Genomic DNA, 14500 nt, shown 5'->3' with positions numbered 1-14500 from the left:
GAAAAAAATTGCCAGAGTTAAAAATGTTTAGGAGTAAGGCTTAAATATTCTGTGTTTATTTAATTTAGCAATGCTTAAGTTACATAGAAACAATTATATAACATAGACAGGCTGCGTTAGTTTTATTGCATGCTCTGACTATTCATTTGACCTATAATGCGCTGAAATACTGACAGTTTAAAATACAGAAGCCAGTGCTTAGGTACTTTTCCCTATTACATTTTTATATTGTTGTTGGTATAGAATGCAACTCAATGTTTGTAAGAAATCTTGCTGTTTCTATTGCATTGAAAAATTACGCTGAAGATTCCTGATTTTGAGGCTTCTGCTTGACAAAGGTGAAACAATTTGTTTTAAAATGTCTGAGAGAAAATGTCTCTGAGAAAATTCGTCACTCACTCACCTAAACAGGCTTGCACAGATTTGAGATGAAGATGCCACATCTGGAGAAGAGAGCAGCCGTTACTGTCTTTTTCAATTACTACAAGGTAGAACTTTTCTGAGAAAGGTGGTGGACGATATCCTGTAATTTAAACATATTATCAGTATCATGAAGTTCATGTTCAAATAAATACTTTTCAATAACAAAATAACTCTAAAATTATTGATACTAAACTCCATTTTCCTCTTTCAAAGAGGAAAATGCTTTATTATAGAACAAAGTATTCAAACACTACCATTAATAACATTTTTTTAATCAACATTTTGTTTGCTCATGGCTAAAGAACAGTTATGAAAAGAGACTGACTTAATATCTGAGTATTAGTGGCAAATCTCATTTATTTTATATATATATGTGTGCGTAGGTATATATGAGATATATATATATTGCCCTCCCAGTCAGTTTGAACTATTTTGCTGTATTATGAAGATGCTTTTCCACCTGCCTGATCTCTTCCTTTTTCCTGTAAAATTTGAAGTCTACCACTGAATTCCCCAGTTACTTTCTGTTGTATTAATTTGGAAGTCAGATATATTCACCTGGAAATACATATTCACCTGAATATATTCACCTGGAAATACATATTAATGCAGAAAATATTTGTTCAATTTTGTATACATTTTTATATAAACATAAAGCCTTTTGAAAAATAGACTTTGTCATATAAGTTAATATGTTTCACTCTTAGCAAATTAGAATGCCTTTGTTTAATACTGTTACCATATGAGCAACCTGTGTTGTAGAGATTCTCATTAAAAGAGAGATTTCAGTATTGTGCAAGAATATTTTTGGTACCTACTTCATTCATATTATTTTCATGCTATACCTTGTGATGGCTGGAAAAATATCTCAGTTTCCTTCCCTTCTGCATCTTCCTTATGTGGTCTGTATCCCAAAATGAAGTCTTCTTGAAAGACATGGAGCAATTGTGTGTTTGAGCCACACTGAAACATTAAGCAATAGTTATATCGCTAGAACAATATAGCAATATTTTGTATTAATGCAATTATTTCTTTTGTGCAATCTATCTGTCAATGAGGATCACTTTTCTTTTATAATGTTGAGATTTTAATTCAAATTAAGCATTTTCCTCATATTAAGAACAGCCTATTCCAGAACCATTAGGTGTTGAATAAATGATAATGGCAAAAACTCTTAGACTTTTATTGCTCTTCAGTGGTAAGACACCTTTGCAGTGAATTGCTTGGGAAATCTAAAAAAAAGGAATGAATTGCAGATTTTCGATCTCTTGGGTATCTCAACAGCTGTCCTTCTTGACAGCAACAGATTTCTTTGTGGTACCTTCCACCTCTCTACAAAGGAGGCTGCTGGCAGTGAAATCTTTTCTTGCAGGGAAGTAAAAATATATCCCCCAAAGGCAAGTTGCAAAACACCCTCTTTTTCCAGAGAAACATGTAAATTCCCTGTACTTATCCATAAAAATTCTAGAAAAATATTTTGTAATATTTTGTCTCATTAAGAAACAGTAAAACACACTGTTTTCACAGGTTGCTTCCTAACAGCACTGGAACACATATGATCAAAATAACTGTGAGTAAGAACAAGGTATAATAATACTAATTCCTCATAGTTTGAAATGTATAGCTGTATTAGCAGACAAAAATTTGTCTTACAAGACAGATAAAACCTCCAACCAATCTGAAGTCATACATGGCTATGATTCGTACATTTTGGAATAGTTAGGTCTAATTCTTAGGTTTGAGGTTTTTTTCATGTTCTTTTTGTTTGTTTGGGTTTAGGGGGATTGTTACTTTCTTCTCCACTCAAATTATGATGGTTTGTAAACCAGTCTTCAGTTAAGTTTTGTTTTCATTAAGACATATGTTTAGAAAATATTATTACACTCTAACAATGAGTTTTGAGCTCCTAGCAGCTAAGAGAAAGTTGTCTTAGATATTCAGCGTATCTCAATGTTCACAAAAATTCAAGGCAGTTATTATCACCGTAGAGAAACGTCATCTCTCTTACCTCTTTTCAAAAGATTAGGTTAATTAACAGACAAAGCTATTAAACACTTTTATGTGATACCCTTAAAGAGTTAACCATTTATTTACTTTGTTAGTTATTGCATCAAGTTCAATAATGCATCCTGGTCGGGCAGTAGATTGTTGGCTTACAATGTTGAACACTTCCCCAATCAGTTTCTGAAACAGAGAAAAATGAGAGGAGCTAGTGTATTTTTTTTCTTTGGACAGAAGGAAACTGCAGTAATTTACAATAAACTGATGCTTTAATTTTCCTTGTTGGCATAAACTGTAACAGACTTCTTTCTGTTGTCATTTTGGTACTTATGAATAATGTGTTTATGAAGTTACCTTAACTAGTTTTATTTTAATACCATTGATATGTAAAACTTACAGATGATTCAGGGTCAGATAATTCATCTAAAAGTTTTCGTGCATCTACCACAGCTTGATAGAGTCTCAGGTTTTTGCCATCAGATGCAACAAAGCAAGCACTAGCAGAGTTGCAGTATGTACCTAACAGAAAACACGAAGAATTCACAGTTAAAGAAAAAAATGGAAGTTAAATGGCATCTGGTAGTGTATTATAATCCACTTCACAATATCTGAATATGTCTAACATAATTTTCATCAAGTACTGAAACAAAAAACCTAAGCAAATGTGTGCATTAAAACACCATTATCTGAACTTTCAACTCCATGCTCACTTACGTAACTGAAACTCCTCATAAAAGTTGAATAATCTAAGCAGAATTCATACATGTTCACAAACATTTTCACACGTGCAAGAAGCAAGGGAGTGCTGCCACTCCTTAAAGTGGTGATGCTCTCTTCACAGTTACCTGCAGGGAGCTGCTCGGCAGGGCTAAACTCTAGCTTCCCTGGGTTGTCAGAGACACTTTGGAGTCTAAGGTAAACTGTTCAGAAAAGCTTTACTAGCTATAGCTTTTTTCCTTGTTTACTGTCTCTAGGGCTCTTTAGATAAAATTAACCTCTGTGAACATTCCATTCCAGCCTCCAGTTAAAGTGCAGATATAAAAGTGGAGAGAGAAATATATCTGTAGTAGTGAATAATGTATGAAAACCTGTAACAGAATGTCAGTTTTGCTGCTCTACAGGCTTGATGAAAGATTTTCTATTCTGATCCATGTTTTACTCCTACATTTTAAGAGGGAAGCAACTAGTTATTTGTGTTCAGAAGACTCAGTGGGTTTCAGACAGCATAGAATGTTACTACATGAACAGAGAAAATGGCTTTATTTTATTTTAAATCAAAGATATGTTGTGCATTTTTAAAGTGTATTTAGCATTTTTGAGGTTGTCCAACATACTTGACACCCATTTAATCATTGCAAAGGTCAGACTGGCCTTAGCATAATAAAATAACCTGGCATTATTAGTATAAAATTCAATGTTACTTCCACAGCACAAATGACATAGTACTATATATAAAGATGATGACTACTACAACAGTATCTTTATGATAACTCAAAAATAAGTATCTGAGTGGCTGAACAGAGTAACATTTGTAGAGACAATCTTCCTAACTGCAGCAGAAAGCACTAAAGTTAAATACAAAGCCTGAAAAATTGTCCGAAAATGTTACACATCAGATGATGTACTGCCTGACTTCTTTGGAAGTATTGTTTGCAATTCTGTAAAGTCCATGTAGTCTATTTCTTTAATAAGACTCTATTCTAACTGGGCTTTTGTACACTACTGATGGCTGAAGAATGTTGGTACTGCTTCAGGTTCTTCTAAGATTTTGATACTGTAAGTTTTGGCTGAAAAATCTTTCACAATAATTCAGATGTTCAGGAGGTCCAAATACTAGTTCTGTTCAACCCTCCTGCAGCTGTATGTGGCCAACAACCCAGATGCCTAAGTCATCAGAACATCTGCATTATTAATACCATGTCAATACAGGAAACACTCAGTGAAGCTGCCTGTAGCACTGAGGAAAGGAATTGCTTTGCTCTTGGTGAGAGTGCTGATTGCTTACTCACTCGAAGAAATCACTGAATGTCATCTGATTCAAAGTAGCTACAGACACACTCAGACCAGAACAATGTTCTGAAGTAGCTTGGCATCAAATGAAATAAAAATGCTTCATTTGTATTATACAAGGAAATTGCCAAGAAGTTAATATACATATACTTCAAATACAATACAATTCTATGATGCATGATGTTAACTGCACAGAAACATGGTAAGTATACTCACCGAGGCAATAGCTGGGAATAAGTGTTGGAAGCCAGGCTACGTTAGAAAAAGCGGAGGTATGCAGAGAGTTAATTCGAGCCAGTTCAGATACTCCTCCAGTGTATGATAAAGGTCCTATAGGGTCTACACGCCACAGAATCAGCTCACTATAGATTGCATTTGGGTCATGGAACGTACGGGTTGCTGCATTTTTAAGTTGCTGCCTAGAAGAACCTTTCGCATGTTTAATAGGATCCATTATCCTGTTTATCCTGTCAGAGTCCCAGGAACTGTCAGATTCAGGAGTTAATAGGGCATTATGATGGGAAGATGTTAGCAGTAACGGTAACACAGAATGGCAAGCTAGATCATTGAGATGAAAACGGTGACCACAGTACCTAAATTTATGTGATACAGTTAGCACCGTAGTGAAAGCTGATTTATCAGCAAACGTAACTGCCCACTGATTTAGAGAGCCATCTATATGTTTGGAAATCATCATTACTATGGGAGAAATCATATTAACATTTTCACTGTCTTGGGCGAAGCTTGGTCCTTTATTTGCTAGAGTGTTATCTGGAAAGTCCACTGTCTTCTGATGTACAGCATCACTATTATCTATTACAAAGATTGGGCAAGCATACATCATAATATTTTTACTAAGGGAACTAGCATCTCCTGATGGAAACGCAACAGGAATCCTAGAAGAAAATGAAACCTAAAAAAAGAAAAAATAAATAATTAGAATATAACAGTCCAGCTTAAATTTGAATAAATGTTACCTGTTTCACAGGAAGTACTTAAATTCATAATCACATTCAGAGATAAAAAAGGGACACAATGGTTGCTCATTAAGGTAATAAATAATAAAACAATTTCAAATATACCATACCTGAACTTGTCGAAAGATGCCTGGAGTGTATTCATCTAAATATTTCACATGCCACACCAAAAAGGTACCATCAATAGGATGGATAGTAAAAAGCATATCTGGGTTTCTGTTCCACTCAGTCAGGAGCAGCTCAATTTTCCGATCTAACAAAACTGTCGGAAGAGGCATGCGTGGGCCTGCTAGCAGAGATGTTTTGGGGCTTCCCTCTCTTTCACCATCTTCATGTTCTGAAGAGCCTGTACCGGTCCCTGTCTCTGATTCTCTATCTATAGACAAGTCTGCAATAGAAAAGAAATTTTATCCATTGCAGTATTTCCCTATCAGTTTCTATTCAAAAAACCATACTTTTTGATCTGCTAAAGTACTATCAGATAAGAACATTCATGAACACTGAGGGTAGAAACAGCTTTCTTCAGTGCTTCTATACAAAAATACGAGTCTCTTATCTTTTGACTATTGCTTCTAACTATAATTATACATAACAATAATCATAACTGTAAATATCCAGATGCTTAGTAATGCCCTGCCTAAAATTACTCTGGTCAACTGTGTAAACCCACACAACTTATATGAACGCTAGTTCCAAATTAAACCATTGGAGTTTTTTGTATTTAGAAGGTAATCATGAAATACATTGTATGTGATCATTGATGAAGTAGTATATATTGCATATTCAGTAAGCATTATCATACACTTTACTGCACTGCTAATCTAGATTTTTAAGAACCTAAATATTATAAATGACACCATGTAAAGTACTTCTAGTAGGATATGTTTTCCATCCCTAGTTTCAAAATATGTCTCTCCATTCTTTTGTGAATGGCTTCCCTTGAGATCATCGGGTGATCTAAGGTTTAAGACGTAAATCTTACCAGTACTGGAAACAGTGCAGTTGCATTAAAATGAAGCTACGTGCAATCTTTCTTAAAGCTTGCCATAAACTGGTATGTCATTACTGACAATCAGATTGTAAGACAATAGAGAGCAGGTCTTAGTCATAATTTCATAGCTCAGTGACATATCTCCAAAATGCGAATGAAAGACAAAAGCTACGTTTCTTTTTCACTGTGTATATCACCATTGCATTCCAGAGTATAATACTGAATGTGTCATGCCTACAATTACTGCAGCCACAGTATCAGTCTTATATGTCTGTTTATTTTAGAATAGTGATAAAATGTTAGCACTTAAAATTCTCATGCTAAATAACTGTGTTAATTATTGTATTAATTAATATGCTTCAAAGTAATTTGTGTTATATAACTCAATATTACTAACCATGATCTAATTTCATATGTAAACCTTTCTCTTTTCCTTCCATTTCTTCTTCCTCTTCAACCTCAATGTCAAAATCTTGTTCTAGTTGTTCAGAGATTTTTCTTAGATGCTGCATAAATACTTCAATAGAGGATGTAAAATTAAATTCTTTATTATTCAACCAGTGAACAACGAAGCCTCCATTTCCTTCATCTATATTAAAAGCTGTTCCAGCCAAGACTGATGGAATATCTGTGGATATTTTAAAACAAATAAAAATATATATATAACTGCTTATCTTTTATACATATATATGCACACAGATTTCTACAGACATGTAACTTATTTTAGTAGAACATAATTTGTGCCTGTAAGATTAGAAAAGGTAAGGAGATCAAGTTTCTACATGCAGTTCTAACATTTTAACATCAATAAACTTAAACAAAAATTGATTCTTACGTGACTGATAAATGATACTCAACAGTTCTAATTGCTCAGTTTCAGATATTGCAGTGTTGTCATTTTATGTACAGATTTTAGGTATGGCACATAATTGTTCTCTAAGCTTTTCCTTATTTAAAATATTCTGCTGGCTTTCTACCACGAGAATCTTGTATAGCTTTTTTTTTTTTCTCATTCACTATATATTCTGTAGGATCCAAATACTCTATTCACCATATACCACTGCCTCCCAAATCCCAACAATCAAATGCCATGCAGACTTGAAATTTGGGTATCTTTTGCTTTCTCATGCGCAAAGATCAATTTAATTGCCTTTTAAAAACGTTGAAGCCATTCAGAATAAATTCAGTCTCATTTGTCTTACAAAACACTATGCCAAGAAACAGACTTGTGAAATAACAGTCTGCCTACAAATGCCCTGTACTCAGTTAGGTAAAGCAAAGAGTGTGTGTCTTTGCTCCCTTTACTGTTTTCACTCTGTGCAAATACATTATTACAGTTTAAGAAATGGTTGTATTTCACCTGTGTTAGGGTTGATGCTTGCTGCTATATGGAAGTGACCAAGTGCATTCGCGTGATGTGAAATGTGACGCTGAACTTCATGAGTGCCCTGTTGATCTGGCAATACATCTGTGTGGGTAACAAGAACTGAAGATCTCCTTTGTCCTTTTCTCATATTTTTCAAATGGTGAATTGTCTGGTAGAGTTACAAAAAATAAATTAAGAAATACTAAAAAACTGTAACGTAAAAATCCACACTTATATAAAGCCTAAAGCTTTAACTTCCTTCTACTTAAGAAGTGAGGGTGAATTTCAAAAGGATTATTTTAAATAGATTTCAACAGAGATTAACACTTATGCACATCAAAGGCACAGCTCTTCTAACAGTCTTCTCAAAGTTCCTTTAATATCTGCTCCAACAACAGCACAAAGATATAGATTATTTTGTGTAACATTCATAAACAGGATTGCAACAATCTAAAGACAGTAACTTTTGAAATATAATCTTATAATGAATTATTTTTGTGTAACTGAAAATTGATGAAAGCACGTGGAGAGCGTAGCAGATTAACAGCCCAAAGCAGACTTTGTTTCACCTTTCCTATTTGTTGATGGCCATGACAAGTAAGAAGTAAAAAGTCGACTTCATTGTAAGTCTACAAATGTGTGGCGGTGTAGTCATACTTTTTGTGTTTCCTTTTCCTGTTCTTATAATGGTATGGTTTTTTTACTGTAAACTTAATAGACTTGATATGAAATTCAGAGCCCCATAATACTACCTTTTGGAAATGTAATTATCAAATCAGATAACTAAAAACTAATTACTGCTTCTACTGTTTTTATAACTATAGACTTTCAGACTCAGTCAGAATGAAACCATTGCTTACTATTTCATGTTAGACATTGTCTCTTCCCATTACTATTAACTAACTATAGAAAAAGAAGATTTAGTTTTAAGAATATGGAGCTTGGGTGCAGAGTTGCAAAGTCTCCGACTTCTTCAGTGTTTATCAAAACTGATATGAAGTAATGCAAACAATTCTAAGAGCTACACATTCTTAGAGTTCTACATCCTTTAAATATGTAAGTTTTGAGAATCCTGAAATAAAAAATTGACAAAATAAGTATTTGTACCTCTAGTGCATGCTGTATTTTGTCCTTTTGCTTTCCAGACTGGGACATGGTGCTGCTAATGCTGGAAGTGCTAGTTTCACAGATCTGCTCACCGAGAAGGGTATCTTCTGGTAACAACGTCTCTGCCCAGAGCCGACAGACGCCGTCAAGACATGATGTGAGTAACACATTACAGACCAACCCCCTAATGACAGACATATCAAGGTTACTACCTAATGTAATTAAATTAGCTATGTGGACACAGCAGAAATTAGCGGAGTATACAAGTATTCAGTAGTTACTGTTTCATCCAAGTTTCTGCCCCTTCTCTAGCTAAAGGTTTGATTTTGGGCATGCTGATAAACCATAGATTATTGGCAAAAGTGCATGTGAACATGGAATGGTTATTACTTGGTAAATGCAGCAGTTACACACAATGGCAATTGTGAAACTGCCTAAACTAGCTGACTATGTGAAGAATGCACAAGTTTCACTAAATAATGAAAAGTGAAACTGAACAACTAATTAAACACTAGTATACACAGCAAGGTGCAGAAAATAGCTTACTAAATGCCAATAATCTAAAGAAATATTTTAATTTCCAATGGCATAGCACCATCTGGTGAAGACAAATCCTGACATGCTTCCTGGCGTAACTTGAGAAGGAACTGGTTTATATCGTATTTTAGACCAAAATCTCACCTATTAACATGACTATCACTATTGTACTAGTTAATGCAGAAGCTTATGGGAAGATGTTTATATGTTTTATTTTTTGAAGGTATAAGCAGAGAAATCTAATCATGCTTCTGATGGCCAAACTTTAAGTGAAGTGTTAAAAATACTTGGTCAAAGGTTTCCTTGGTTTTTTAAAAAATAAAACTTCCGAACCTGGGCATGTACTTGCTAATGTTACGCCATGAAAATCCTGTGACAGCTCGAGGATGTGCCAAATATACAAATGAGAAGTGGACAACCCCTGAGCATTTTTTCTTTTCTTCATTCTCTTGGGGCAGAAGAGATGATTTCCAACCAGTCATAGGATACCAAACCTTTAAGAGGCAGTCATCCTAGGTAAAGCAATAAAAAGCCATGGGGTTAGCTAGCTGTAACTACAAATGTCACAAAAAGAAAATCCAAAATAATAAGGAAACTGCTGTTCTGTTGTCTTTCATCAAAACTTGATTTATGGCCCAGAGCTACTTGCAGTTTTTCAAACAACCCATTTCTGATACCATTTATTGATTGATGGTCATCCCAGAATGAGTTGCAACACTGACTGGCAACTCTCCACTCCCATACAGAATTTCTCTTCCAGTTCACTTGACCCCTTACTTTTCTCTTGATTGGCTCTGTGTTTTCTGCATAGCACATAAGCGTGCTTAAATCCCATGCTCATTTCCCTGCAAAGACACTGCTGCCACTCACACTACAACATTGTTCACTAAAAGTCAGTTTTTCCCCTGAGACAATTCATGCTTGCAGTCCCTGCTGGTTCCCAAGCACAGGAAGCCTGACTTTCACTTTCACGGGGAGCACTGTGCCCGCTGACACAGGCACGCAACAGAGGAGCCGACGCGCGTTACAGCCTTCCCCTCCACCAGCACAACCTATGGTACCTTTCTGGTTTGAATGCTTGGGCACCATTCACATAATTAACTGTTGACACAGCAACACTACAAATGCTGGGAAGTGAGACTGGAGTAAAATTGCACCAATGTGAGCAAGGGACAACGTAACCATCATGACAGCAGCACAGTGTACACAGCTGGATGCCACATCCCTGGATTTCGACTGCTGGAGTCGAGATAGAATAAAGTAAATAAATGAATAAATTACAAACCTCAGGGTGCAGATAAAAGAGAGTATTTCCTGACAAGCATCAAAAAGTACAGTATCTGACCACAGATTCTGCAACAAGGAAGTCTGACAGGCAGCCCTGTTAAGAATTATGATCAAAGCTGTGTATCTTATGAAACAACTAATAGAGAGCTGTCCTATAGACAGAAAATGACTTCTGGAACAATCTGCTATGTAAAAGTATATTCATGGGAAATTGAAATACGGAATGAAGCAAATCTCTTATGATTTTCTAACCACAGTGATTCTAAACGTGATATTTATTAAGGTATAAGGACATTTTTAGTTATAAAACAATGCAGCTAATGATTTAGTTGTCCTCTTCGGTAAGTGTAAAAAACTTCTTCAAACTTCAAATTTATCTCACTATTCAACCAACATTATGTGCAAGCAATAAGTGCTTACTTGTCCAGACTTGAAAAACAAAGGTTTTTTTTCTCACTCAAACAGTAAGGCAATATTAAAGAAAATTATTAAACGGAAAAATTAGCTTGAGTAACAATTTGACTAAAAAATATGCCAAACTGTGATAGGAGTTAAGAACCAATAACTGAACCCAGAATTCACCACATACAAAATCTTCTCAAATTGATCCAAGATGTGTATATTATACCAGTTTAAATGTGTATGAGTTCTATCATAATGATCTAATATTTATCCTCATTATTTCCAACAGAAGTAGAAATATATATTTAGGCAGATCTTAAAGTTCATCTAAGTATACTTTATCTAAAATGTATATATACACACAGGTCTGTGTCATTGTCACTGTATTTCCAGGCTGATTCTCACATGTTCAATAAGAGGACGCAGCTACATCCAATTTATTGTTGCTGAAATTCATGGAATTACATGAAAACACAGCATTACGTAAGAGATGATAACTTAGCTCAGACTACAATAGAGTGTATGATCCAGGACTATTCTATATTACTTATTTACTTTGGTCAAACAAATGCAAAACATTGGAAACACTTACTTCATGATTTTTTTTTTTTTTGTCCTTACCTTCCCAGCGGTTGCAAAGTATTCACCGTCAGGAGACCAGGCCATCAAATGTACTGATACAGCAGTCCTAAAGAACATGTGAGTAAAGTTTTAATATGTACTCAGTTTCCATATGTATTGCGTTAATTATTACCATTCCTTATTTAAATAATGTATATTAGTATGCTATAGTTGCTTTTTTAAAGCGTACTTTACAAATAGCAAAAGCATAAAAAGTATTTGCTACAATGGAACAAAATATTTAGTATTTTCACAGCTTTACAGAAAAAATAGCCCATAAAATAATTTTAAGTATGGCAAGCCTAGGTACATCCAATGAGAACACAGAAGTGAAGTTTGCCCCAACTGTTCCTCTAATCCCAGGGAATCCATGATAAACAGTAGGAAGACACAAAATTGAAGATATTTTAGATAATTATTGATACTAATTGTCTGTCAGTACAGCTTATGGTTCAGCTGTTGGAGACGAAAATCTATGCAGTCCTTTGCAGGCATAAAAATTAAAAATGGCTTCGAAAAAGTCAGGAGAAAACAGGTTCATAGGCAGCTGCTTCCCAAGTCTGCAGATAGATAGGAATGGCGGATGATGAATCACTTCTGTAACATGGATCTCAAATAGAACTGGGTAGAAAGAATCTCAGGACCCTCTTGCTAAGAGTCAGGAAAGAGCTCTCATCTTTGTCAGTGAAGTATATCTGCTTGCTACTGCTCCTCTGTTCAGTCTCATCCAGTATCTCAGCACTACTCTCAGAGATGAGAAAAGGGGGATGATTTTGATACACTGCCAGCGCTACAGTTTGGGTAAACCTTTGACTAGGTTATCTGGTGATAGGCCACTTCTCAAGTGAGGAATTTTTATTTGGAGTAACTTACATGGTTTGAATTTTACAGTATTTTAAGCTGATTTAAAAGCACATTTTAAAATATAATTTTGGAGAGAAGATAGGGTTGATATATGAGGTGGCATTGCAGTTTGTCTTAAGATAAAGATTCTCTGACTCACTTGCACTGCCAGACACATTTCCAGTCATTTAGAACTGGGAGAACTTTATCATCTTTGATCTGATTGTCAGGATCATCATCTTCATCTTCTTCTAGGATGTCACTAGCTGGAGGTGCCCACAATTGCAAAAAGTCAGTTGCTGTCAGCAGCCTGTTACCTGAAAGTGAGTAATATCAAAGCTATGAAGCCAAGATAATGCACATATGTTGAAAGATTAAGCCTGACACAATATTTTGTTGAGAATTATTCAAAACAAGTTGAAAACTCAACTTCAAAAAGTCCACTTTAAATATGACAGGGTATTCAATCATATTATATAGCTGTTTTTATTAGAACATTCTGAATTTATAATACCTTTTAAGAAAGAACATCAAGGTTTTTTTCATAACTTCAAATATTTACTAGTCCATGTTGTAGATGCTAAACATCCACTCACTCTCAAATAAATACACGTTGTTAGACATCTTATAAATATCCGTGTCCAGGTACATTGCTGACTTTAATTGTTATAAAATTCTACTTAAATTATTATTAGTAATAATTTAACTCAGTTAGCAAGTTAACACTGTGATTCCCAAACGAAGATCTTGCATAGACGACTCAGAAACTTAGCACAGCATCTTCACAAATGCTAACTTGTAGCTTCAAATTTTATTCAACACTGCTTGAGAACAGATCATTACAAATTACATATTCCTGCTCTCACTGTATTGCAGTAAAAATAATTTGGGTTCAAGCTCTCCCTAACTACAAATGCTGAACAACTACTTTACGAACTTCACATTACCTTGAGGATCCCATGCCAGATTATAAGTCATAGAGCTGAGGAAGAACTGTCCAGTTTTAAGCCACTGACACTTTAGTTGCTGTAGTTTAAAAACAGTAAAGGATTAATTCTCACATCAAGAGCAAAATAATGATATTTCTTTCATTCTCTATGAAGTTGCTATTAAGTCTACTGCAAAAACATTCATGACCCCGTGGTGGACTGCTGAATCTCGTTTTAATAATTTCTTTAATTGGTTCATAAAAATTAAATGCATTGCAGAGTGAACAGACCTGGACTTGTCACACATACAAATATATCTGTAATTACTTTAAACTAGCTAGGTCATACACTTAAAACAACATAAGGGATGGCAGTACAGATGCAACAAAGATTGTGAAACCTGCTTAGAACACTCTTAATGCTTGAGTGCTTGGCCATGGCTACGGTGTTAAAACAAGCCTGGGTACACCTAAGTCTAAGGCAAAGTTCTGTACCACAGATCTGATGACCTCTTCAAGTTAAAGAAACACCAACTCGTCACTATGTCGTACTAGTATGAGATTTAAGAAACAAGATGTTGTGAAATTAGGAGTGCAATGAATTCAGAGGAAGATTCTTTTTATTATGGATGGTGGAAAATGTTTATCCATTAGTCTTTTGTCTGATAATAAATACAATATAATATAAAGCTGGCAGATAGACTTCTGTCTCTTCTAAGAGCCTAAACTGAATTATAATTATTAAATACATACTTACAGAATTTCTTTTATGAGAATTTATACCAAGTGGTTCAAAAATGCAAACAGCATTTCCATATGATGCTGCAATCTGGAAAAAAATAATAATTGAAGACTCAAAATGTGAGGTTAGAATATAAGTGTAACTGCTCCTTAGTATTCTAAACTAGCTAAATAATTTCCAGTACCTCTTCTATATTCTTTTCAAGAAGAGTAAAATTACTACAAATCTAATTAGTTGTGTTATAAGTGTTTATATATATATATAT

General features: G+C 34.8%; 1 protein-coding gene across 1 annotated transcript in view; it reads right to left on the bottom strand.

The window, feature by feature from the left end:
* The window catches only part of DMXL2 (Dmx-like 2), a 40636-nt gene extending 26317 nt beyond the window's left edge, over positions 1–14319 (bottom strand). Inside the window, exons 1-14 of the mRNA XM_009876575.1 lie at positions 14251–14319; positions 13513–13591; positions 12726–12882; positions 11723–11789; positions 9746–9924; positions 8876–9059; positions 7763–7937; positions 6800–7030; positions 5522–5799; positions 4651–5347; positions 2822–2943; positions 2518–2607; positions 1269–1386; positions 404–523 (exon numbers count right to left, since the gene is read on the bottom strand). Coding sequence (XP_009874877.1) covers positions 404–523; positions 1269–1386; positions 2518–2607; positions 2822–2943; positions 4651–5347; positions 5522–5799; positions 6800–7030; positions 7763–7937; positions 8876–9059; positions 9746–9924; positions 11723–11789; positions 12726–12882; positions 13513–13543 — 2449 coding nt within the window. The 5' untranslated portion in view covers positions 13544–13591; positions 14251–14319. The remainder of the gene's footprint in view (positions 1–403; positions 524–1268; positions 1387–2517; positions 2608–2821; positions 2944–4650; positions 5348–5521; positions 5800–6799; positions 7031–7762; positions 7938–8875; positions 9060–9745; positions 9925–11722; positions 11790–12725; positions 12883–13512; positions 13592–14250) is intronic.
* Positions 14320–14500: the final 181 nt, after the last annotated feature.

The sequence above is a fragment of the Apaloderma vittatum genome, unplaced genomic scaffold (assembly GCF_000703405.1).
Source record: "Apaloderma vittatum isolate BGI_N311 unplaced genomic scaffold, ASM70340v1 scaffold42809, whole genome shotgun sequence".
Lineage (NCBI taxonomy): Eukaryota > Metazoa > Chordata > Aves > Trogoniformes > Trogonidae > Apaloderma > Apaloderma vittatum.
This window is presented reverse-complemented; position numbering and strand designations above follow the sequence as displayed.